This window comes from Canis lupus, chromosome 6, assembly GCF_048164855.1.
Source record: "Canis lupus baileyi chromosome 6, mCanLup2.hap1, whole genome shotgun sequence".
NCBI lineage: Eukaryota > Metazoa > Chordata > Mammalia > Carnivora > Canidae > Canis > Canis lupus.
In genome coordinates, this window is record NC_132843.1 from 50,851,742 (window position 1) to 50,876,768 (window position 25,027).

The following is a 25,027-nucleotide window of genomic DNA, read 5'->3' on the forward strand; positions in this document are numbered from 1 at the left end:
AAAGTTATTGAATCTTCCAGAATCTCAGTTTTCTTGTGTATAAAATGAAAATAACCCTCCACCTTGAAAGGTTAACGTGAAGATCAAATGAGAATGCATGTGAAATAAAGAATGAATGAAAATAAATATTTATTTTGGGGAGTACCTGGGTAGCTCAGTTGGTTAAGCATCTGCCTTTGGCTCAGGTCATGATCCCAGAATCCTGGGATTGAGCCCCACATCGGGCTCTCTCCTCAGCAGGGAATCTGCTTCTCCCTCTTCCTCTACTCCTTCCCCCAATCGTGTTCTCTTTCTTGCTTGCTCACTCTTTCAAATAAATAATTAAAATCTTTTAAAAAATTATTTTTTGTACCTACTAGTGCTAGGCACTTTACATAAATTTCTTTCCAATTTTTTAAAAGATTTTATTTATTTATTCATGAGAGACACACACACACAGAGAGAGAGAGAGAGGCAGAGACATAGGCAGAGAGAGAAGCAGGCTCCATGCAGGGAGTCCAATGTGGGACTCAATCCCAGGACTCCAGGATAATGCCCTGGGCTGAAGGCAGATGCTTAACTACTGAGCCACCTAGGCATCCCTCTTTCCAATTTTTAATATCCATATAATATAAGAATTCTGTCTTGTGGCCTCTGCTTTCCCAACCAGATTTAGCCATAATCACCAAGGCCTTTGGCTAGAGCATGTAGCCCTCTGGTGCTCCCTGGTCAACCATGAGGGAGGGCTGAAGTTGGGGTTGCTGCCCTGAGCCTCACATCCATCATGCCTACATTAAGTGAGTCCCTAGTTCCTGATACCCCTTGAATCCTTTCCTGTGTCTTCCTAGATTGTGTGGCTGATTTGTGCTATAAGACTGTAACTTTCTCACTTTTGCTTCACAGATGGTCTTGAATCCCTGCCCTGAGCCCAAGCCCCCTTTTCTGGGGCCCTAACCTGCTTAGGTCTGCATAATTCTCCCCCACTCATATTTTTTCTCTGGTGGAACCTCATTTCAAACCTGACTGCCAAAGCAACATTCTTACCTGCCAAGAAACAGTAGTCCCTCCTGCTCTTGTTTCTGCTTCAACATGTGAGACCCCCCACCCCCATCCCCCACCCCCACCCTTGGATTCCATCCCTTGGTGTGAATTATTCTGGGTCAGTTTTATTCCTCTGGATATTCTTTGAGCTCTGATTGCACCCATTTGCCAGAGTCCCGATCCTCAAACTCTGACAGTCTCACAGTGAGACTATTTCTGGTGGACTCAGCTACTCACATGTCTCCCTTACCCACTCCAGTGACCTACACAACTCTCACCATTAGTAAAGCTTGCTTGAGTAAAGTCCCCTCAAGGGACTTGAAGCCCTCAAGGTCCACATCCACTCCGTTCTCCAGGAATAGCTAGGACTAACTAGGAATGAAGTATGTTTACCTTTAAGTCCCTGGAACTTAGCCATCCTCTTAATGGTATCCATATCCAAACTGTTGAGTCGACTGTTCACTGTGAAGTGGTGGAAGGGAATGAAGTCCCCACTTTGGCAGTGGTCACATTTATGTGCACTCTCCTCTAAGAAGCGGGCACATTTCAAGTGCATGGCTTTCTTCTGGTCCTTCAGCCACAGCTCATAGGCTGTCTTCTGCATCATTGGCCTGCAGAATCGAATGATGTGGCACTCAATTACCTCACTTTCCAGCTCACGGAGCTCTTCCTTCTCACCATGAGCTAGGGAGAACAGAAAGGCAACAGATCAGCCCCTGCGCCCTCACACACATCAGTTCTTTGATCAGATGTGCCTTTAACTGACAGAAAATGTGTGTCACTTCCAAGTTTTACTCACCCATTCCGTCACTGGGCTTCAGAGACAGGGAGCGATAATTCACTTCAAATGAGACTATATTCTGTTTTAGAGCCATTTGGAGCTCCTTGCCATTCCGGAAACAATCAAAGACGTTGGATTCCACTAGACTTGCCAGGGCCTTGATCATCATTTTCATATTCCAACAAGGGAGAATCTCAAACAACAACTCTGTAGTGAAGGTCAGGCCGATAATAGCAGCACATCTCACCAACATCTGGTGGGAAAGGTTCATGCTGTCCAACTGAACCAGAGAGATTTCTGCAGGGGGAAAGCCACACAAGAGGGAACCAGTTACCTGTCTGTAGCAAATACAACTTAGAGATGGACAACTGTCCTACTCTACACTGCTTGTTTCAAAGGAACCCAGGCACACCAAACCAAAAAAGATTTGCTTACTACCTATTTCACAGACAGCATGTGTGTTGCGAGTACAAAAGAGGGAGGTGCTGCTATCTGAAATATGCACAGCATACCGGCCAGACAAGAATGAGATGGATTTCGAGGTGTTTGGGTTTTGGGCTAAAGTGTGACAGGGTTTGTGAGAAGAGGGGAGGCCGTGGTAGGCCATGGCAGTCAGAGGAGAGCACCTGCCATCTATCTACCTGCTATGTTCACTTCTCCAGCTGGGCCTTGTCTGTCCTCCTCACTGACTCTGCCTCCTCCTAGCCACAAGCCTCCTCTCAGCCTCCCCGGAGACTCATTTGTTCTTGAGACATCTACTACTGTCTCTATGCTCATAATAAAGTGCCAGAGAGCTTTGAGCTCCATTTCCAACTTCTCACTTAAGCTTGGGTGTCACAGTCACATGGCTTCCTGGACATCTTGACCAGGATGTCCTTTCATTACATCACCTGCCTTCAGGACAAAATCTCACTTTCTCCAATTATTCACAAAACACTTGGCAGAAGCCAAGTTACCCCACCTTCCTACTTTCGTAGACATAGTGAATGAAACAAATGCTTTCCTGAAGACTTAGAACCTTGAGGTGTCCTTAAGTCATCCTTCAAACACTTTCAGTTTTTTATAGATGGCATGTCTGGAGCTTAATTCATACTAGAACATGGCTCGAAAGTCATTTTTCTTTAAAGAATAATACTGCTCAGATATAAATTCCATGCTTGTCATTTCTTATAAAAGTAAATGGCAGAAAGTTTCAGGATTTGATTTTCTCTCTCATTATTTGGCTTTGATTTAATGAAAAACGTACTGTACTTCATTTATGCAGTTGAACTAAACTTTGTTCAAATCAGACTCCAGAATATGCTCAGGGGAGCAGATGGCTCCAAAGCAGAGGCAGAAAACCTAAACCTTCCATGGCGATTTCGACTGCTTGGGGCAACAGAAAAGAACCACCACGGTCTGCTATGGTCTTTCTCTCTCCCTTGCAGACAGTCATCCTAGAAAGGACAAGGGGAGTCCAGGTCCTGGAAAAGGAACATGGGGTCAAATTTTCTTTACCTTTTAATGACGCTGGTGGTGACAAGTTTTGCAATTTGACATCACTAGTGAGGTTACAGACTTCTTCAATTTCCTCATCATTACTGAGAGTAAATATTTTTAATTCCTCTGTAGGTCTACTAAAATTCTCTGTAGGGAGATGAAAAGGAAGAAAGTTTGAGAGCCATCTGATTTTCTTTTTTTAAAAAGATTTTACTTACTTATGGGAGAGAAAGAGAGCATGAGCAGGGGAAAGGGGCAGAGGGAGAAGCAGACCTCCCTGCCAACCAGGGAGCCTAATGTAAGGGCTGGATCCCAGGACTCTGAGAGATCATGACCTTGAGCTGAAGGCAGTCACTTAACCGACTGAGCCACCCAGTCACCTTATCTTGATTTTCCAGTAAACTTCAAGATGGATCTTATGAAAGAAAGAGCAGGTAGGGATGTCCGTTGGCTTGCCAAATATTTTGGAATATCATTTTAAGTAAATTAATATATGAAAACCTAAATGGGTTCAAAATGTTCTGCTTCCCCCAAAAGTATTGGTAAGAATTATTGGAAGTCTTACATAATACATGCAGTTCTACAAAAACTTGATTCAAAGGTTATCAGGATGTATCTTATAGTATATATTAACATATATTTGCATGCACATTCAAATACCAACACTCGGATGCAAACACGTTCTGTGGGAGACTGTATTTGACTTACAACATGGTAGTCAGAAAGAGATATTTAAAATGGCAAGGTTGGGTAGCACACTTGCCTAGTAACTTTGTCTCCTGGTACTCCAAAATGCATTACCTACTTATTTCTCCAGACATTCATGTAACACTTGAATCACATGACACTGTGATATGTGATGTGGAAATACAAAGATCAACATAGTTAAGTTTCTAATCTCCTGGATAGATAAGATATGTACACAAAGAGCTAAGCTTCCAGGCAGTAAACATGTGAGTCAGAATTCAATATTGACACAGTACAGACCTTTTGTGCACCACAGCCTGTGAAGGCTATAAATGTGAATAATGCATGCTTCCAACCCTAAGGAGCTTAACATCTATAGAGACAGATACTGAAGTAATTAGTTATAATGTCAGAAAGAGTGATTCAAGAGCTAAAAAGCACAGAGCAGTGTGTTGTGAGAATAGAGAAGAGAAAAACAACTCAGTCTTGGTGGAGTCAGAAAGGCTTTATGGAGGAGAAAGTATTTTGGCTGAACCTTGAAGGATGAAGGGGTTATCCAAGTGGAAGACTGAGGGGTGATCAACGCAAGGGCATAGAAGAGGACTCTGCAAATTAGGGGACTGGAAGGAAACCAGTGCAGCTCAACTACAGCGTGTTGGATGCTGGAGCACTACTGGGGGATGGGGCACATGTCGGGAGAAAGGGTTTGGGAGCAGATTGTGGAGGGCATTTAACATCACACTATGAAGTTTGGACTTTATTCCAAAGTAAAGAGGAAATATCACAGGTTTCTGAAAGGGAGATAGCAGTCATCCACCAGCTACTTGTAGGAAGGTAACAGGGAAGTGTGTATGGGAGAAGAGAACAAAAGAGGGAAGACTATGTAAGAAACGGTATCAATGGAATATGAAGAAGTGATGGTGGGTAGGACAAGGTAGTGGTACCAAGCGTTGTATGGAGGAAATAGGTCTGAGCAAGGTGGTGATGGAGCTGAGGTGCAAATGTTGCCGAGAATCAAACTGGGAGATACAGGAGGAGGTGCAGTATGGGAGGGAGGTGCAGTATGGGAGGAGGTGCAGTATGGGAGGGAGGTGCAGTATGGGAGGGAGGGCATTAAGGTTTAAGTAGGTTGAGTTTGAGGGGGTCTAGAAGACGATCCAATGGGCAATTGGGAATATGCCCTGAGCAGGCAACAGTTGAGGGAGAGAAGAGCCAACTGTGTGAAGCACCTGAGGAGAGAGGACAGTGGTCTGAAGCGGAAAGGAGTATACTGTGTCACAGCAGCAGAAATGCCAGAAATGCAACCAATGTGGCTGGAACACATTTCAGAGCATTGATGAGTCTAGACGGAAGTGAAAGTCAGATTCTCGAGGGGTTTCCAGTCCTGGTTGGGAGGTTGGATTTCATTGTAAGCTCAGTGGGAAACCACTAAAAGTTGTGCATATGTTTCTAAAAAAATCTTTGTATTTGGAAAGTTTCAAACTTACCAAAAGTTGTAAGAATAAAACTGTGTACTAAGAATAAAGCTATGTACTCTTTATTCGAAGTTACCTATTGTTAATATTTTTCCTCATTTGCCATATCCTTTGTTTTTTCTATATGTACATATTTTTTTCTGGAGCATTTGAATGCAGATTGCATTTTTTTCTCCCAATATGGGATCAAGTCTAGGACCTTGTATTGTATTTAGTTGTCATTGTTTTTTTAAAATTTAGGTGAAATTCATATACAATTAACCATTTTAATGTTTATAATTCAATGGCATTTGGTGCATTCACATTATTGTGCAACCAAAACCTCTCTCCAGTTTCAAAATTTTTTCATCACCCCAGAAGATCCTGAACAGTTTTAGTGTTTATGTTTACATATTATCTTTTTAAGATAATATGGTTAATATATTGTTGTAACAGACCTATCTAAAAATAATGATCATAGCACTCATTGTCCACCTGATGATCCATTCTCCTTAAAACTAGTTTGAAAAAAAAAAGAAACTAGTTTGGCCAAGAGAAACCTTTCTTAACTGTTTTTAAATCATGATTACCCACAAACAAACAAACAACAACAACAAAAAAGCTTTCTTTTAAAAAGCAAACTTATGTCTCTCATTCTCTGAAAAACAAACCTCTTAACTCAACCTTGCTTTTCTCTCAGACAATTGTCTGTTTCACTTCTCTAGATGTGACCATGCTGGCCATGTGGTCCTGTGGGTCTGTCATTATACACAAAATGACAGGCAACAGATGAAGCCACAGACCAAAACACAGTTCATGGAGGGACATGAGGCCTCTGAGCTTTACTCCATCACTCAGGAGACATGGGGAAGCAAGAGGAATTTTTTGCGTGTGAAATTTCTCTTATTACCACTTTTAGGTGGTAATTTTCTATCCTGCTATGTATAGAAAACCAGCACTATAAGTTCCTTTATTACAAATATTTGTCTAAGCACGACACTGATTTTCCATTCACATGCTCACCCTTAAATGTATCTCAGTAAAGGAGTTGTTATTCCACAAGCTTAGCAATATTAGTGTGCACAGTGCTTAGAGCTATAAAAGAAACACCATCACTTACTGGAGAACTTCCATTTCTAGAAAGATGGAGTATACATGTTTTTGTCTATTCCCCCTGTTAACTACAGCTAAAAACACTGTCATTATATATAAAGCAAATATAAGAAGACACTGAAGGTGGAGAGAAGTCAGACTGGCTAGAGACACTGGGACCCAAGGAACAACACAGCAGTGAATTTCCTTATATCCCAGACTTGAGTGAAGAATCTCACAATCCAGAAATAACAAGGGTTGCAAACAATAGCCTGAACTTTCTGCCTAAGGACCAGCAAAGAGGCATCTAGCAAGACAGGAAATTGTTAGACAATAAAAATTTTACTTCAGCCAAACAAACAAACAACAAAAAATCCCCCAAACAAATAACTGTAGCCCTGTCTGCTGCCACCAGCAAAGGCTGAGGGATGAGTCTAGGCTTCCATCCCAAAAGCTGAAAGAAAAGAACTGTCAAACCAGAATCCTATATCCACCACAAAAAGCCTCCACAAATGAAGGGGAAATCAAGATAGTCTCAGATAATGGGACACTAAGACAGTTTGTAGCCAGCAGACCTACCCTGAAAGAATGACTAAAAGACATTCTCTAAACAGAAAAGAAACAATAAAAGAAGAAACAGAATATCAGAAAAGAATAAAGAATAAGATAAGCAAAAATATGGGTAAGTACAATAGATTTCACTTCTCCTTTTTAAGTCTTGTAAATTGTGTTTGCAGTTTAAACAAAAATCATAACAACTTCCTTATGTGGTTCTAAATGTATGCAGAAAAAATATTTAAAATAATTATAAATAGTAGATGGTAAAGGAATGTAAAGGGGGATAAAGTTTCCAATCTTTACTCAAACTGGTAAAAACGGTGACACCAGGAGACTGTGATAACATATGTATATATTATTTAATAGATAGAGCAATCACTAAAAAAGCTATACAAAAAGATAGCCTCAAAAATGCCATAGATTTTTTTTTTTTAAATGCCATAGATTAATCAAGATAGAATTCAAAAGAATGCGCAAATAGCTAAGGGAAATAGGAAAATAAAAAACAGTGCCATGGGGAGAAGAAAAGGAACAAAAGATAAAATGGCAGACTTAAACTCTAACATATCAATTATTGCATTAAATGTAAATGGTTCAAAATATAACAATTGAAAGATAAATCATTTGAAAGTATTTATTTTTTTATCTGAGTATATTATAGCACTAAAAATGCATGCATAAGAAAGAAATGTCTCACTGATAATCTAAACCTCCAACAATGAAGAAGAGCAAATTAAACTCAAAGTAAGCAAAAGGAAGGAAATAATAGATAAGAGCAGAAATCAAGGGACGCCTGGGTAGGTCAGCAGTTGAGTGTCTGCCTTTGGCTCAGGGTGTGATCCCAGAGGTCCAGAATCAAGTCCTGCATTGGGCTCTTTGCAGGGAGCCTGCTTCTCCCTCTGCTTATGTCTCTGTCTCTCATGAATAAATAAATAAAATCTTTTAAGAAAGGATTTCAACAATCAACAAAACAAAGGGCTGAATCTTTGGAAAGATCAAGAAAATTGACAAATCTGTAGTTAAGACTGCAAGAAAGAGAGAAAATACAAATTACCAATATCAGGAATGAAACGGGTTATCACTACAGACCTTACAGACATCAAGATGATACTAACGGAATACTATGAACAACTCCAGACACATAAATTTTTTTTTAAGATTTTATTTATTTATTCATGAGAGACACAGAGAGAGAGGCAGAGACATAGGCAGAGGGAGAAACAGGCTAGTTGCAAGGAGCCTGATGAGGGACTCAATCCCAGGACTCCAGGATCACGCTCTGAGCCAAGACATATAAATTTGAGAACTTAGAGGAAATGGACTAGTTTCTCAAAAACAAAACAAAACAAAAAACAAAAAACCACACAAAAAACCCCAACCCTACCATAATTAATACACTATAAAATAGATTATTTGAATGCCTCGTAACTATTAAGGGGATCAAAATTTTAATTTATAAACTCCCCAAAAAGATGTTGAGGTTTTTCCTTACATTTTCCTTGTCTAGCAGGCAAAATGGCAGTTTTACCTCTTGAAGACACTCCTGTCTCCCCCAGGAGCACCCTACCCATCCATAGAGCTTATGAGTCATAAGAGGAAGAGGCTTCTTCAAGATGGAGCAATGCAATACTTGTAATTTTTGTAAATGGCCCCATCTTTCAAAATGATGTCATTTCTACATTTGATATGTTTGTATTTCTGTAGGATGTATATAGTTTAGGGGATTTGTTTGTTTGTTTTTGTCTTTTAGAAAAGTTAACATGTCTGTTTTTATTTATTGCTTGAAAAAGATCATTTGAAGAAAAATACATTTTCAATCACCAAAGAAACCAACTAAACCAAAACTCCCCCCCCCAAAAAATCTCCATGGGATGCCTGGGTGGCTCAGCGGTTGAGCATCTGCCTTCGGCTCAGGGTGTGATCCCAGAGTCTGGGATTGAGTCCCACATTGGGCTCCCCCTGTAGCGGACCTGCTTCTCCCCCTGCCTATGTGTCTGCCTTTCTCTCTGTGTCTTTCATGAATAAATAAATAAATCTTAAAAAAAAAATAGGGATCCCTGGGTGGCTCAGCGGTTTAGCGCCTGCCTTTGGCCCAGGGTGTGATCCTGGGGTCCCAGGATCGAGTCCTGCATCAGGCTCCCTGCATGGACCCTGCTTCTCCCTCTAATTGTGTCTCTGCCTCTCTCTGTGTGTGTCTCTCATGAATAAATAAATAAAATCTTAAAAAAAAGAAATCTCTAGGATGGGATGGTTTCACTGGAAAATTCTACCAAACATTTAACGAAGACTATCTCCAATTCTACACAAAATTTGCCAAGAAACAGAAGAGGAGGAAACAATTTCTATTTCATTTTACAAAGCTAGTATTACCCTGATGTCAAAAACAGACAAAAACGCCAAAGAGGAAGAGGGAGAGAAAAATACAGAACAATATCCCACATGAATATAGATGGAACAATCCTTAACTCCATATTAAGCCAATAGAATTTAGCAACATACAAGAATAAGAATAAAACATGCCTAATAGGGTTTATGCCAGGGATGCAAGGCTGATTCAATATTTGAAGGGTAATCAATGTAATCTACTATACTAGCAGAAAAGAAAATTCACATAATCATAACAATCAATGCAAAAAATAACCTGATAAGATTCAAAGCTCATTCTTTTTTTTTTTTAAGATTTTATTTATTCATTTGACATAGAGAGACAGAGCAATAAACAGGGGGAGCAGCAGAGAGAGAGAGAGAAGAGAGAGAAGCAGGCTTTCTGCTGAGCAAGGAGCCCGATGCGGGGCTGGGGCGGGGGGGGCTCAATCCCAGGATCCAGGGATCATGACCTGAGCTGAAGACAGAGGCTTAGCCAACTGAGCCACCCAAGGTACCCCTCAAAGCTCATTCTTGATAAATCTCTCAGAAAAATAGAAATAAAGGAGAGCTTTCTCAACTTGAAAAAGAGCATCTACAAAAAACCTACAGCTAACAGCATACTAATGCTTGAAGATTGAATGCTTTCTCCCTAAGATCAGGAATAAGGCAAAGATGGCTACTCACACCACTCTTAAACATAGAACTGGAAGTTCTAACCAGTTGAAAAGGCCACGAAAGAAAATAAAAAGTATACAGATCAGAAGGGAAATAATAAAATTGCTCCTATTTGCAGATGACATGATTTTGTACATAAAAAATCCCAAAGACTCTACAAAATAAAAATCTCTTAGAATTAATAAGTGAGTTCAGCAAGGACACAATTCAGTTGCATTTCTACATACTACCAATGAACATGCGAACACCAAAATTAAAAACATATAACATTTACTATATATATATATATTTTAAAGATTTTATTTATTTATTCATGAGAGACACAGAGAAAGAGGCAGAGACATAGTCAGTGGGAGGAGAAGCAGGCTCCTCACAGGGAGCCTGATGTGGGACTCAATCCCGGCAGTCTGGGATCATGCCCTGAGCTGAAGGCAGACGCCCAACCACTGAGCCACCCAGGTGTCCCTTATCTTTTTAAAGAGATTTTTTTATTTATTTAAGAGAAAGAGAGAAAGTGTGCACATGTGCACGCACATGCACACACAGGGAAGGGGCAAAAGGAAGGGAAGAGAGAGTCCCAAGCAGAATTCTGCACTGAGCATGGAGCCTGACTCAGGGCTCAATCCCATGACTCTGAGCCACAACCAAGAGTCCAACACTCAACTGACTGTGTCAAGGCGCCCCTACAATATATTTTTTTAAAGGAAATATTTAAGCGTCAATCTAACAAAACATGTACAGGATTTGTATGGCTGAAAACTACAAAAGACTCATGAAAGAAATCAAAGAAAATCTAAAAATAAGTGGAGAGATGTACTGTGTTCATGGATTGGAAGACAACATAGAAAAGATGTCAATTTGCCCCAAATTGATATACAATGCAATGCATATATATTGAAATTCCTATTAAAATCTCTCCCAGGGGGCATCTGAGTGGCTCAGTCTGTTAAGCAGCTGACTCTTGGTTTCAGCTCAGGTCATGATCTCAGGGTCCTGGGAATCTGCTTCAGGATTCTCTCTCTCTCTCTCTCTCTCTCTCTCTGCACCTTCCCTGTGCTCACGTGCTCTGTCTATCTCTCTCAAATAAACAAATCTTTTTTTTTTAAGGTTTTATTTATTTATTCATGAGAGACACACACAGAGAGAGGCAGAGACACAGGCAGAGAGAGAGGTAGGCTCCACGCAGGGAGCCCGACATGGAACTTGATCCCAGGACCCCAGGATCACACCCTGGGCTGAAGGCAAGCGCTCAACTGCTCAGACACCCAGGCATCCCTAAACAAACAAATCTTTATTATTATTTTTTTTTTAACAAATCTTTAAAAAAAATCCCACCAAGATTTTTTGTAGATAAAGATGACATTATTCTAAAGACTTATTAATTTTTTGAAAGGGTGGGGGAGAGGGAGAGAATCTCAAGCCAACACCCCATTGAGTGCAGAACCCACTTGGAGCTCAATCTCATGACCTTGAAAATCATGACCTGAGCTGAATCCAAGAGTTGGATGCTTAACTGAGTGAGCCACCCAGGTGCCCCCAGACAAGATTATTCTAAATTTCATAAGGAAAGGCAAAGGAACAAGAATAGCTAAAACAATTTTGAAAAAAGAAGAATATGGGAGGAATCATTTTACATGGTTTCAAGATATAGAGTAATCAAAACTGAATGGTATTGGCAAGGGATAGACACATAGATCAATGGAACAGAATAGGGAACCAAATATACACCCCCATAAATACATCCAACTGATTTTTGCCAAAGGTGCAAAAGCAATTCAAGGAAGAAAATACAGCCTTTTAACAAATGGTGCCAGGGCAAGTGGACATCCATGGAGTGTAGGAAGGAGAAAAGAAGGGCTTCAACCTACGTCTCACACCTTATATGAGATCAAGCTTCCTTTCCAACTAGGGCCCAGCAGAATGGCTCCCACAAAGAAGGGTGGCGAGAAGAAGGGCTGTTCTGCCATCAATGAGGTAGTGACCAGAGAATACACCATCAACATTCACAAATGTATCCATGGAGTGGGTTTCAAGAAGCACTCAAAGAGATCTGGAAATTAGCCATGAAGGAGATGGGAACTCCAGATGTGCGCTTTGACACCAGGCTCAACAAAGCTGTCTGGGCCAAAGGAATAAGGAACGTTCCATACCGTACCTGTGTGCGATTGTCCAGAAAACGTAAGGAGGATGAAGATTCACCAGGCAAGCTCTATACGCTGTTACCTACGTACCTGTCACCACTTTCAAAAATCTACAGACTGTTAATGTGGATGAGAACTAATCGCTGATTGTCAAATAAAGGTATAAAACTAAAAAAAGAAAGAAAAAAAGAAAGAAAGAAGGAAGGAAAGAAAGAAAGAAAGAAAGAAAGAAAGAAAGAAAGAAAGAAAAGAAAGAAAGAAAATAAACTCAAAATGGGATCACAAACTGAATTGTAAAATGTAAAGCTTTGAAAAAAAGGAAAAACACAGAGAGGAAAACCTTTTATATCTAGAAATAATCACAAGGAGTTCTTGGATTTACATGACTCATAAAAGGAAAAATTGATAATTGAACTTTGTCAAAATTAAAACACTTTGAGAGATCCTTTGCAGAAAATGAAGAAAGGCCACAAAGAGAAAATATTTGCAAACCCACATATGACAAAGGACCCATATTTAGACTAGATTAGAAACTCTCAAAACTTGGGGCACCTGGGTGGCTGACAGGGCACTTGAGCACCTGCCTTCAGCTTAGGCTCCTAGGAAAGAGACCCCAGTCGAGTACCCTGCTCAGGGAGTCTGCTTCTCCTTCTCCCTCTGCCTCTTCCCCTGCTCATGCTCTGTCTCTGTTTCTCTCAAATAAGTAAAATCTTAAAAAGAACGAAAAAAAAAAGATACTCTCAACATTAAGAAAACATACTCAACATTAAAAAAACAAGTAATCCAATTAGAAAATGGGCAAAAAGCATGGAAAGATATTTACCAAAGATGTAGAGATGGCAAAAGAAAACATATGAAAAGGTATTCAACATCATTAGCAATTGGGGAGATGCAAATTAAAACCACAGTTAGATATCACCAGACATTTATCAGAATGGCTAAAATAAAAAACATAGTGACAACAAATGCTAGCAAGGATTGCAGAAAATTTCAGCTCCCTCCATACACTGTTACTGGTAATGTAAAATTATATAGCCACTTTGAAAATAGTTTGGCAGTTTAGGGGCGCCTGGGTGGCTCAGTCAGTTAAGTATCTGCCTTCTGCTCAGGTTATGATCCCAGGGTCCTGGGGTGGAGCTCCACATAAGGCTCCCTGCTCAATGGAGAGTCTATTTTTTCCTCTCTCTCTGCCTACCACCTTCCTCCCCTGCTCATGCTCTCTCTACCTCTCTCAAAAAAAAAAAAAAAAAAAAAAAATCTGGGATCCCTGGGTGGCTCAGCAGTTGGGCGCCTCCCTTCAGCCTAGGGTGTGATCCTGGAGTCCTGGGATCGAGTCTCACATCGGGCTTCCTGCATGGAGCCTGATGCTCTCTCTCCTATATCTCTGCCTCTCTCTCTCTGTCTCTCATGAATAAATAAATAAAATTAAAAAAATAAAATAAAATCTTGAAAAAAATAATTTGGCATTAAAAAAAAAAGAACAAAAAACTAACAATGTAACTATTGCACTCCTGGGTATTTATTCTAGAGATGTGAAAACTTAGATTCACACAAAAACATGTACACAATGCTTGTAGGAGTTTTGTTTGTAATAGCCAAAAGCTGTAAGCAGCCCAGATTCTGCAACAGACAGATGGGATAACAAACTGTGATGCATCCAAATTCTGAATACCACCCAGCAAGTAACAGCAACAAAGGACTGATACACAGGACAACCTGGAGGACCTTACAGAGTCATGATGAGTGGAAACACCAATCCCAAGAGATTACACATACTGTATGAGTCCAGTTAGACCCCATTCTCAAAATGACAGAATCACAGAAATGGAGAGGGGATTAGTGTTTGCCAGTGGTGAAGGGGGAAGGGATGGTTGACAGAAGTGAGGGTGGCTATAAAATGAGCCACAAGAGGAATGGTGATGGGAACCTTCCGTACCTTGACTGCCTCAATGTCAATACGATGGCTGTGCTATTATACTGTCACTTCCCATGGTGTTCCTAATAGGAAAACTGAGTAAGCATGCATGAAATCTCTCTATATTGTTTTTTTAAAAATGAGGTAGCTAAGTAGGTAATATTGATTTAGACACTTCATTTATATTCCAAGAGGCTCCCAGAGTTCCTCCTGTGGTGTCAGACACAGAGAAGGTGCTCAGTAGATGTTTGATGAATGAATAAATGAAGAAGGATTTCAGTTCCCTTATCCCCATTTTATAATCACTGCCTACCAAAGACGGTTGTAGCTAGTCCTCAAATATCAGCAACTAACTGGCACAGGTGGCATTGGAACTCTGGGCCCCTGGCTTCACAGTCCAAATGCTCTCTTGATCCCATCTTTTATACCCTCTCTTTCCAAGGAAGAGCTAACATCTCTTCAACCACCATAGGTCTCCTTTATGTCGAGACACATATTTTCGTTGTCGTTTGCTAGCACATGGATTTTTCTTATTACCGCCAACTCCCTAAACAAGTATGTGCACCACAGACTTTCATTGTCATTCAAGCTAGCTTTAACCCTCCACATTCTAGAACCCATCCTTACCCTGCTCTCCCTTTCTCTTCACTAATACTAATCTCCTAAAAATTCCAGCTGGCCTCCTCTCTGCGTTATCTCAGGTTTCAGCCTCTCGTATGTCTCTGCAGCATGGGAACCCTGTTGACAATCCACTTTGAGCTAGAAGTTCTACCTCTGGAAATCAAGGGATTTTGTCCCCCCAACTTAACATCTAACTTCTCTCTTCTGTGTTGATCCTGGGCTTTAAGATTCCCTAGTGTTCTTCCATGTTCTGCCCAAGAACAGCATTTGCAGTGTTCTTCCACCCAGTTCAATGAGTCACCACAATCACAGTTAAGTTCTCTATAGAGAACTTGGATATCAGGTCCAAGGCTCCTTGCCTCCCCAAACCTCCTGACCCTGTAACATGATACAGCCTATGGAAAGCCCATTCCTGCCCTCTCTGCAAAAGGAGCTAGAGAAAGAGCCTGAACTGGGGACTTACTGAACAGATTATTCCAAGACACGTTGGTCTTTTCCTCAGACTCCATCGGTTGGAAAACGAGTACCCTGTGATGGTCAAGGTTTTTTAGCAATTCTTCACAGTAAAATGGAATCCCACAGCTTCCCTCCACCAGGTATCTGCAGTGGAAACAAGACCTCTTTATACCAAACAACCATTTTTTAGGAAGCAAAAATAATTGACTCATTTAATTATTTGAAAGTAACTCTATCTGAAACTAATATTATTCTCTATTTGTTTCCGTTCGTTTTCCTTTTGTAGGGTCACTTTTTAATTTTCCTTTCATTTTTATTATTTATTTATTTTAAATATTTTATTTATTTATTCATGAGAGACAGAGAGAGGCAGAGACCCAGGCAGAGGGAGAAGCAGGCTCCCTGCGGGGAGCCTGATGCAGGACTCTATCCCAGGACCCCCGGGATCACGACCTGAACTGAAGGCAGGTGCTCAACCACTGAGCCACCCAGGTGTCCCTCTTTCATTTTTAAAAATTAAATAAAACATTTACATTTTTTCAAAGCCAACACTAGACACTCAGGTACATCAGCAGTCTTGACTCCCTTGCTCTCCTTATAAATAACCACATCAGTCAGTTTCTGGTTTATCTTTCAATGTTTCTTTTAAAAAATGTAAACAGAGGGATCCCTGGGTGGCGCAGCGGTTTAGCGCCTGCCTTTGGCCCAGGGCGTGATCCTGGAGACCCGGGATCGAATCCCACGTCGGGCTCCCGGTGCATGGAGCCTGCTTCTCCCTCTGCCTATGTCTCTGCCTCTCTCTCTCTCTCTCTCTCTCTATCATAAATTAAAAAAAAATTAAAAAAAATGTAAACAGAAACACACAGACTTATTTCACTCCTTTTTCCTTAAAAGACAGGATGTTACACATGCTGCACACTTGGCTACACCTTGTTTTTTCACCCAAGAATGTATCCTGCTCATCCCCCCATATCAGCAGATCTTTCTCATTCTTTGTAATGCCATATAGTGCTTCATTGTGTACATCCATCCTATTTTATCCTACCATCTTCTTAGAGATGGACATCTGGATTGTTCTCAGTCTTTTGCTAGTACAAATAATTCCTCAACAAACCTTTGTCCATATGTCACTTTATACTTTTGTTTAATATATCTTTGAGATAGATTCCTAGAATTGGGGTTACTAGATCAAAAGGTAAATGCTTATACATATATATATAATATATATATATAGTATATATATATATACATAGTATAAATATACATATATAAGTATATATATATGTATATACACACACACACTAAATATATACATACAAATATAGAGAGAAAGACAGAGGCAGAGCAAGAGACAAAGGAAAAGAGCATGCCAAATTCATGCCTGGAGTTATTTTAAATGAGACTGTGCAAGACATCCTTCTTCTAGAAGCAAGGCAAATCCATTAGGAAGAATGGATGTAGATACTAAGGTGGGTTGGTTTTTTTTGTTTGTTTGTTTTAGATTTATTTATTTGTTCATGAGAGACACAGAAAGAGACAGAGACATAGGCAAAAGGAGAAGCAGGCTCCCTGTGGGGAGCCCAACACAGAATTCGATCCCAGGACCCTGGGATCACAACCCGAGCCAAAGGCAGACACTCAACCACTGGAGCCACCCAGGTGCCCCACCAAGGTGGGTTGTAAACAGCCAGCTAAAGAAGGGGCCCTGCCCATGCTGTGAAGGCCACCCCTGTCTGGACCCCAGTAGGGGAGTCATTGAGAAGCTCAGAAAGCAGTAGTTCAAGAGCCAGCCTTCCACACCTGCCATAGACAGAACACCAATTCCAGCCTACCTTAAGGCCAGCTGAGTGAGACCTTGCTTATTTGCAGGCTGTGTCTTTAAAGCTTACCAGTTTGCCTGTGTGGACGCCCTCTGTCACTGTTGATTAAATTGAGCACGCCCATAGCCAGCATAATGAGAGGGAAGCAAAACTCACATCTTTGAGCAAAATTTGAGAAAGCGTAACAGGAGCACAAACAAGGAAAAGGTAAGCAGGGTCCCTCATGCCAACCATGATAAAAGGCTCTTTTGAAAGGTAGGACCAGTGAAAATATGGAAATAGGCATATTCCATATTCTTTCAGATAGATCTTAAGAAACATGATGAAGTCTGGATCTGGAGAATGGACATAGATGTGAATACCTCAGGAGAGAAACAGGATACTCACGTGTCCAGTTCCTTTGTGATGCCCCTGACATTGAGGTCCAGGCAGACCTTGTCGCGAATATCCTTTGGCTGCACGGCTCCAAGAGTGACGTAAGTGGTGTTCCTGTTCTTCATGATGGCATTGGCAGCTTCACAGGGTGTGTCAATGAAGGGAGACAGGGACATGATGATGAAGATAGGAACAGTCCGGATAAGCTTCTCCATAAAGGCCCAGGAAGCTGGATCAACAAACTGGCCCTCATCGATGATAAAAATAATCTTTTCCTCTTTCACTGTCTGCACAAGGTAGAGAAAAAGGAAAATGCTGTAGGACCTTGGGTTTTTATTCATGGGTATAGGTAAGTGTGTGTATGCACTCAGTTTTGTGGTGCTCAATTCAAATATTAAAATCTTTCCGAGGGCAGCCCCGGTGTCACAGCGGTTTAGCGCCACCTGCAGCCCAGGGTGTGATCCTGGAGACCTGGGATCGAGTCCCCATGTTGGGCTCTCTGCATGGAGCCTGCTTCTCCCTCTGCCTATGTCTCTGCCTCTCTCTCTCTGTGTGTCTCTCATGAATAAATAAATAAAATCTTAAAAAAAATAAAATCTTTCCGATACATTTGTATTAATTTAGATTCCATTAACTTGTAATTTGTGGCCATTTGGACAGAGCTGGCTGGAATGGATTCTTAGTCAAATCCTCGTGTAAAGATAATGCAAATATGGGGGATCAATGGGGTTACAGCCAAGTAAAAGCACCCACTGCATAAAAATGACTGATATGTTTACCACAAGTCATTTTAATCTCTTGACAAATGAAGATCTCCTGGCTTTATCTAATTGACATTTATTCAACCAACATGTATGTATTCAACACATACTAACTGAGCATCTACTGGGCAAGGTGCTAATACACAGTGCAGAAGGAAACTGACCTAGTTTATGTTGTTCTAGCACCAACTACGGTATATGTTACGCTTGAAAATTGATCACATGTCCCTTTCCTTGTATAGGTTCCCTTTCTCCTACTAGTCTGAATTATTTATTCGCTCATCAAGTATTTATTAAGCAGCCATCAGGGTTGGGTTTTGTTCTAGGTGCTGGGGATACAGTATTAAACAAAATAGGGGCTTACATTTTATTTTTCATTTTAAAAAATATTCTATTTATTTATTCATGAGAGACAGAGAGAGAGGCAGAGACAGGCAGAGGGAGAAGCAGGCTCCTCACAAGGGAACCCAACGTGGGACTTAATCCCCCAACCTGGGATCACGCCCTGAGCCGAAGGCAGACACTCGACCACTGAGCCACCCAGGTGTCCCAAGAGCATACATTTTAGGGTCAGCCCCTTGCAGAGCGGGCCCTGCATCCCACTGTGTGAGGTGTCTACACGGAGAGGACCTTCTCTGCTCTTACTGCTTCACACTGCTCTTCACCTCTTCTGGCTCCCTCTGGGGAGATGCTCGATTAGCCCATTCTTCCCTTCATGTTTTTATAAATGAAAGCAGCAAAGCTACTTTAAAATTTAAAATTTCACAAGACAATCATTATAAAGTATTATAATCTGTTTTATTACATATACATAATAAGTCTGACCTTACAAACCAATTCTGTGACCAGAGATTTAGCTCTTCAATGATCTGAGGACATTTTAATAGGGAAGGTAGCATTATATATATTTTTTTAATTTATTTTTTATTGGTGTTCAATTTACTAACATAGAGAATAACCCCCAGTGCCCGTCACCCATTCACTCCCACCCCCCGCCCTCCTCCCCTTCTACCACCCCTAGTTCGTTTCCCAGAGTTAGCAGTCTTTACGTTCTGTCTCCCTTTCTGATATTTCCCACACGTTTCTTCCCCCTTCCCTTATATTCCCTTTCACTATTATTTATATTCCCCAAATGAATGAGAACATATAATGTTTGTCCTTCTCCGACTGGCTTACTTCACTCAGCATAATACCCTCCAGTTCCATCCACGTTGAAGCAAATGGTGGGTATTTGTCATTTCTAATAGCTGAGTAATATTCCATTGTATACATAAACCACATCTTCTTTATCCACTCATCTTTCGTTTGACACCGAGGCTCCTTCCACAGTTTGGCTATCGTGGCCATTGCTGCTAGAAACATCGGGGTGCAGGTGTCCCGGCGTTTCATTGCATTTGTATCTTTGGGGTAAATCCCCAACAGTGCAATTGCTGGGTCGTAGGGCAGGTATATTTTTAACTGTTTGAGGAACCTCCACACAGTTTTCCAGAGTGGCGGTAGCATTATATTTATTTTGTTTTTGACTGATACCTTTATTTTCTTACTTTAAAAAAAGATTTTATTTATTTATTTGAGAGACTGAGATCACAAGTGGATGGAGCAGCAAAGGGAGAAGCAGACTCTTTGCTGAGCAGGGAGCCTCAGGCCTGGGGCTCAATCCCAGGACTCTGGAATCATGACCTGAGCTGAAGGCAGATGCCCAACCGACTGAGCCACCTGGGCACCCCTGACTGATACCTTTAAAAATATAGGGCAGATCAAAATGTGAGTTTTCACTATATGCTGGCTCTGTCAAGCAGGAGCTAGACAAGCATGAATTCCATAGTCCATCCTAGGTCCTGGTTTTTTCATATTTAAAATGAGAAGATTGAACTGGATTCTCTTTAATGTGACTAAAAGCCAACATTTACACTGCACTTACTATGTTCCAAGCACTGTGTGATGCTCTTTACATAAGTTAACTCATTTATTCCTCATAAGATTCACAGGAAGTGGTCCTATTGAATCTGTTTACTGAGAAAATTTCAGTTAAGAAACTTGCTAAGGTTGCAAAGATAGTAAATGAGCCGAAGATTACTGTCATCACACTTAGCTAAAGCATAGCTTTTGTGGTGGTTTACAAACTAGATTGCACATCAGGACCAACCGAGGAGTTTTAAAAACAAAAGCCAACAACTGAACAAATTCCTAAGCCCAATCTAAGCCCCTTTGAATCTTTAGGGGGTAAAACTCATAAATTCATGTTTATTAGTTTTTTGGGTTTTCTTCATTTTCTATAGAGGGTATTTTTATTCGAGTATAGTTAACATACAGTTTTATATTAGAAGTGGGGAAGGAGAAATTTGTATCAGAAACTTAAGACAATGCCACAAACTTGTATTGATCATTTATAATGTGCCAGATGCTGTCCTGCTCAACAGTAATACAAAAAATGAATCGGGCTCCTTGTCCTTAAGAAACTCACAGCCTCCTGAAGGAGAGAGACATACATATAAGGAACAAATTGTCATAGTGTATGGTAAATATAACAAGAAAGATGTTCAAAGTGCTACAGAATCAGGGTGGAAGAACTAGCATGCCTGGTGCTTTGGGGACTTTTCACCAAAGAAGTGATATTTAAGGATGAATAGCATTTCTCCAGGTTAAAAACAACAACAACAACAACAACTTTTGGCTTCTATGTCATTAGCCTTGGGAATTATTTGCATGTATGAAGTATGGGTTGGTGCGATCTGCCTATGCTCGGGCAGTTATATGGAGGATGAACTGGAGTGGAGAGGTATGAGGCATAAGATTAGTTGGAAGCTATGGAAATGGAATAGAGAGAAGTACAGCAAGGAACAGAGGATGGAGACATTGCAGAGACCACCCATGGGAGAAATGGTAGGAGCTGACAGCTCAGTAGATGTGGTAGCAGCGGCAACCGATGAGGAAGTGGGAGCAGAAGCAACTTTAAATGAAGCTTGAATGAATTTACCATTAATGGAATCAAGGATCAGAACTACATCCACGTGTTATATATGGAAGGTTCTTGGAAATATGGTTCTGGTGCTCATGGGAGAGGCGAGGACTGGAATATAAATTCGGTGATTGTCAACATAGAGTGGATTGTCATGAGATGACTCAGAGATCTAAGATGGGGAGAGTGCTTTTTTTTTAAAGATTTATTTATTTATTTATTTATTTATTTATTTATTTATCCATGAGAGACAGAGAGAGAGAGAGAGAGAGAGAAAGAGGCAGAGACACAGGCAGAGGGAGAAGCAGGCTCCACATAGGGAGCCTGGCATGGGACTCAATCCTGGGTCTCCAGGATCACACCCTGGGCTGAAGGCGGCGCTAAACCGCTGAGCCACCGGGGCTGCTCTGGGGAGAGTGTTTCTGATCAAGAGGCACTGTTCTATGTTCTACACAACCCTGTGAGCCAGGTACTACTGTTTCTCTGTTTTATAGATGATGAATCAAAAGCAGAGACAAGTTAAGTCATTTGCTCAAGATTACCCAGGCAGGAAGTGATAGGCCTAAGGGTTCAAATGTTGGTAGTCTGACTCCAGAGCCTACATATATAACCATTTGGATATATACTGTGTCTCATGCAGAGAGAGAAGGAAAGAGGGTTGGTTTTAAGGAGAGGCCAAACCTCGAGGAGTGATGTTCCAGGGACTCTGTTCAAGCATAGCTAAATTCTGAACACTCTTGACTTGAGGTCTGGAAGGAAGGAAGGAGGAGGAGATGCGAGATGTGTTAGGATAAAGCTTTCATACACTTCCAAGCTTCTAGCCAATGGCCTTTGAACCCCTCAGCCACCCCCCGTTAGCCTCCTCCATTGATTGACCCACAAGATGCTCTTACTTGCTCCAAAATCTTCATAAACAATGCTTCCAATTGCTTTTGCTTTCTCAAGGTGGTCATCTTGGAAACCTCTCGTGAAATAGGGAACTGTATAAAGAATTATGAGAAGATTGAGTCTGGGGGTATAGCAAAGGGAGCTACTAGCTGTGTGACTTTGGGCAAATCACTTTGCCATTCTGTGCCTTCAAATCCTCATATGTTAGATGATTCACAACATCCCTTCCAGCTGTGCTACCCTAGATCACTGAGCCTAATAGATACAGGAAGTAACAGGGCATACTCTGTCTTTGCCCTGGCAGTCACCTGAGGGAGCAGAAGGACTCTGCGTGTAGCCCCAGTTAGTAGAGTATACCTCTGATGGAAAGGTGAAGAAAAAAATGAATCAGCAGGTGGCCGTTTGGATTTTCTTGAGTATAGTATTTTTAGATACCTCCAATGTCTCAGGAGGGTGGATGTTCATTCAAGGAGGATTGGGAGTCACTTTCTTATCACCCACATGAGAAAAGGAAAAACTAATAAAATGGCAAAGGGATGCTAAGTCATCCGACCTGAGACAGGAGCTGCTGCAAGTACCCTGCACTCTTTCTTGCAGAGGTACAATCTAGCTATTTACCTGGACATGGAAGATGTCATTTAGGAGACAGTAGAACTTCTCATCCAACAGAGTCTTGACTTTATGTTGAAGGTTGGTCTGTCGTTCTTTATAATGTTTACAAGTATCCAGACCTAGTACATTGGCCATGAGTATCTGGATGGTATAAAAGTTTTGATGGAAGCTGATCTTAGTCAATGCGATAGCAATAGTCCTGTTTATAAAAAAGACAAGAAGCAGAAAAAGGTTCTTAAGTATATTTTTGGAAAATAATAAAGGCTGAAGGAGAGCCCTGACTCTTCATATTCAGTTGTTACAATAGCAATTTCCCAAACTATCTGGAAGCTGTTCATTACTCTGGCTTCAGATACACTCCTTCATTCCACTGTGTCCCTGAGCCCTCCTAAATGACCCTAGCCATGTCCTCTTCTGCAGCTCCACCTGCACCGCTTTGCTGCAAGCCCTCAGACTCTCACCCACACCACTGGGAAACATGCTACTACCCCTGCCTAGCGCCATGATTCATTGCATCACCCTTCCAGAAGCCTGGCATATCTGGATAGATACAAATCCTCTCTCCTATTTACAAGTTTTCAGTGGCTCCTACTACTGAAAGGTGTTAAGTCTAGACTTCTTTTATTTGACATACTAGGCTTTCCCAGATCTCATGATGTCATTTCTTGCCGCTCTGCCCAGCAATCTACCCTCCACCAACAAACTACTGACAGTTCCCTGCACATCCAGAGCTGTTTCTTCTTCCCAAGCCTTTGCGTAGGCTATCTCCCCTGCCAGCAGGTTACCGCTCCTCACAGCCTCATCTAATCTGCTCTCTGCTTCTCTGCAAATCTCAGCTCAGGTGCAGCCTCCTGGAAATCTTCCCCAGGTTGGGTTACAGGCCCTTCTTTGTTTTAGCTTTCATGGTACTCTATTGCACACCTCCATCACTGTCCTCAGAGCATTCTATTTTTATTTTTTCTCCTTCTCTTCCGTGAAAGCTCTTTGAGGGCAGGGATCAGATATTATTCATCTTCGGGACAGTAGCACTTGTCATGGGTTGGCTCATGTCTCCCCCACCAAATTCCTGTGTTGAAGTCAGCCCCCACTACCTCAGAATGTGGTCTTATTGGGAACAGGGTCATTAGGGATGTAATGACATAAGTTAAGATGAGGTGATACTGGCTGATGGGGCCCCTAATGCAAAGTCACTAGTGTCTTTATAAGAAGGGGAAATTGGACACAGACAAGGCACAGGGAGAAGACCATACAAAGATAACAGCAGAAGGGATCCCTGGGTAGCTCAGCGGCTTAGCGCCTGCCTTTGGCCCAGGGCATGATCCTGGAGACCTGGGATCGAGTCCTGCATCAGGCTCCCTGCATGGAGCCTGCTTCTCCCTCTGCCTGTGTCTCTGCCTCTCTCTCTCTCTCTCTCTCTGTCTCTCATGAATAAAAATCTTAAAAAAAAAAGATAACAGCAGAAATTGAGTGATGTTTCTACAGCCCAAGGAACACCAATCATTGCAAGCCAACCACCAGCAGCTGAGGACAAAGGCCTGGAGCAGACTGTGCCTTACAGCCGGCAGAAGTAACTAGCCCAGCTGGCACCTTGATCTTACACTCTTAGCCTCCAGAACGCAGAGACAATAAACTTCTGTTTGCTGAGCCAGCTTATTTGTGGTACTTTGCTACAGCAGCTCTAGCAAACTAATAGAGCACTCAACAGCTCTTGGAATATAGTAGGTACTCAATAAGTGATGGGATAAATGAGTGAATAAATATCTCTGGTTGTTATGAATGATCTCCTTAGCAATGTTAAAGATATTTATAAACTGGCCTTTCTTTTTTAAAGATTTTATTTATTTTTTATTCATGAGATACACAGAGAGAGACAGAGACACAGGCAGAGGGAGGAGCAGGCCCCTCGCAGGGAGCCTGATGTGGGACTTGATTCCAAGACCAGGATCACACTCTGAGCCAAAGGCAGATGCTCAACCGCTGAGCCACCCAGGTGTTCCTATAAACTGGCCTTTCTTAAGCTTGACATTAAAAGACATTAAGGGGCACCTGGGTGGCTTAGTCAGTTAAACATTTGCCTTTGGCTTGGGTCGTGATCTCAGGGTCCTGGGATAGAGCCACGAATCAGGTTCCCGGCTCAGCTGGGAGTCTGCTTCTCCCTCTCCCTCTGCCTACCCCCTGCTCATGCTCTCTCTCTCTCTCTCTGTCAAATAAATAAATAAAAATCTTTTAAAAATAGAGTAGAAAAACAGCTTAACAATAATATAAGGTTTATAAGCATTTTCCCCTTAAAGCTTTGAGGTTCGATGATGAAAGAATATGAGATACCATCATCCTCGTCTTAAGTCATCATCACTGTTATTGAATAC

At 41.4% G+C, this 25,027-nt stretch overlaps 1 protein-coding gene across 3 annotated transcripts in view; it reads right to left on the bottom strand.

Annotated features, from left to right (window-relative positions):
• The window catches only part of ADCY10 (adenylate cyclase 10), an 84,383-nt gene that overhangs the window by 26,508 nt on the left and 32,848 nt on the right, over window positions 1-25,027 (bottom strand). For 2 of the 3 annotated variants that reach the window (XM_072830465.1, XM_072830464.1), the window contains exons 15-21: window positions 22,668-22,860; window positions 22,055-22,141; window positions 17,454-17,728; window positions 15,254-15,390; window positions 3,299-3,427; window positions 1,820-2,098; window positions 1,414-1,704 (exon numbers count right to left, since the gene is read on the bottom strand). In XM_072830465.1, the coding sequence (XP_072686566.1) occupies window positions 1,414-1,704; window positions 1,820-2,098; window positions 3,299-3,427; window positions 15,254-15,390; window positions 17,454-17,728; window positions 22,055-22,141; window positions 22,668-22,860 (1,391 nt within the window). The remainder of the gene's footprint in view (window positions 1-1,413; window positions 1,705-1,819; window positions 2,099-3,298; window positions 3,428-15,253; window positions 15,391-17,453; window positions 17,729-22,054; window positions 22,142-22,667; window positions 22,861-25,027) is intronic. The other variant, XM_072830466.1, reaches the window with a different exon arrangement.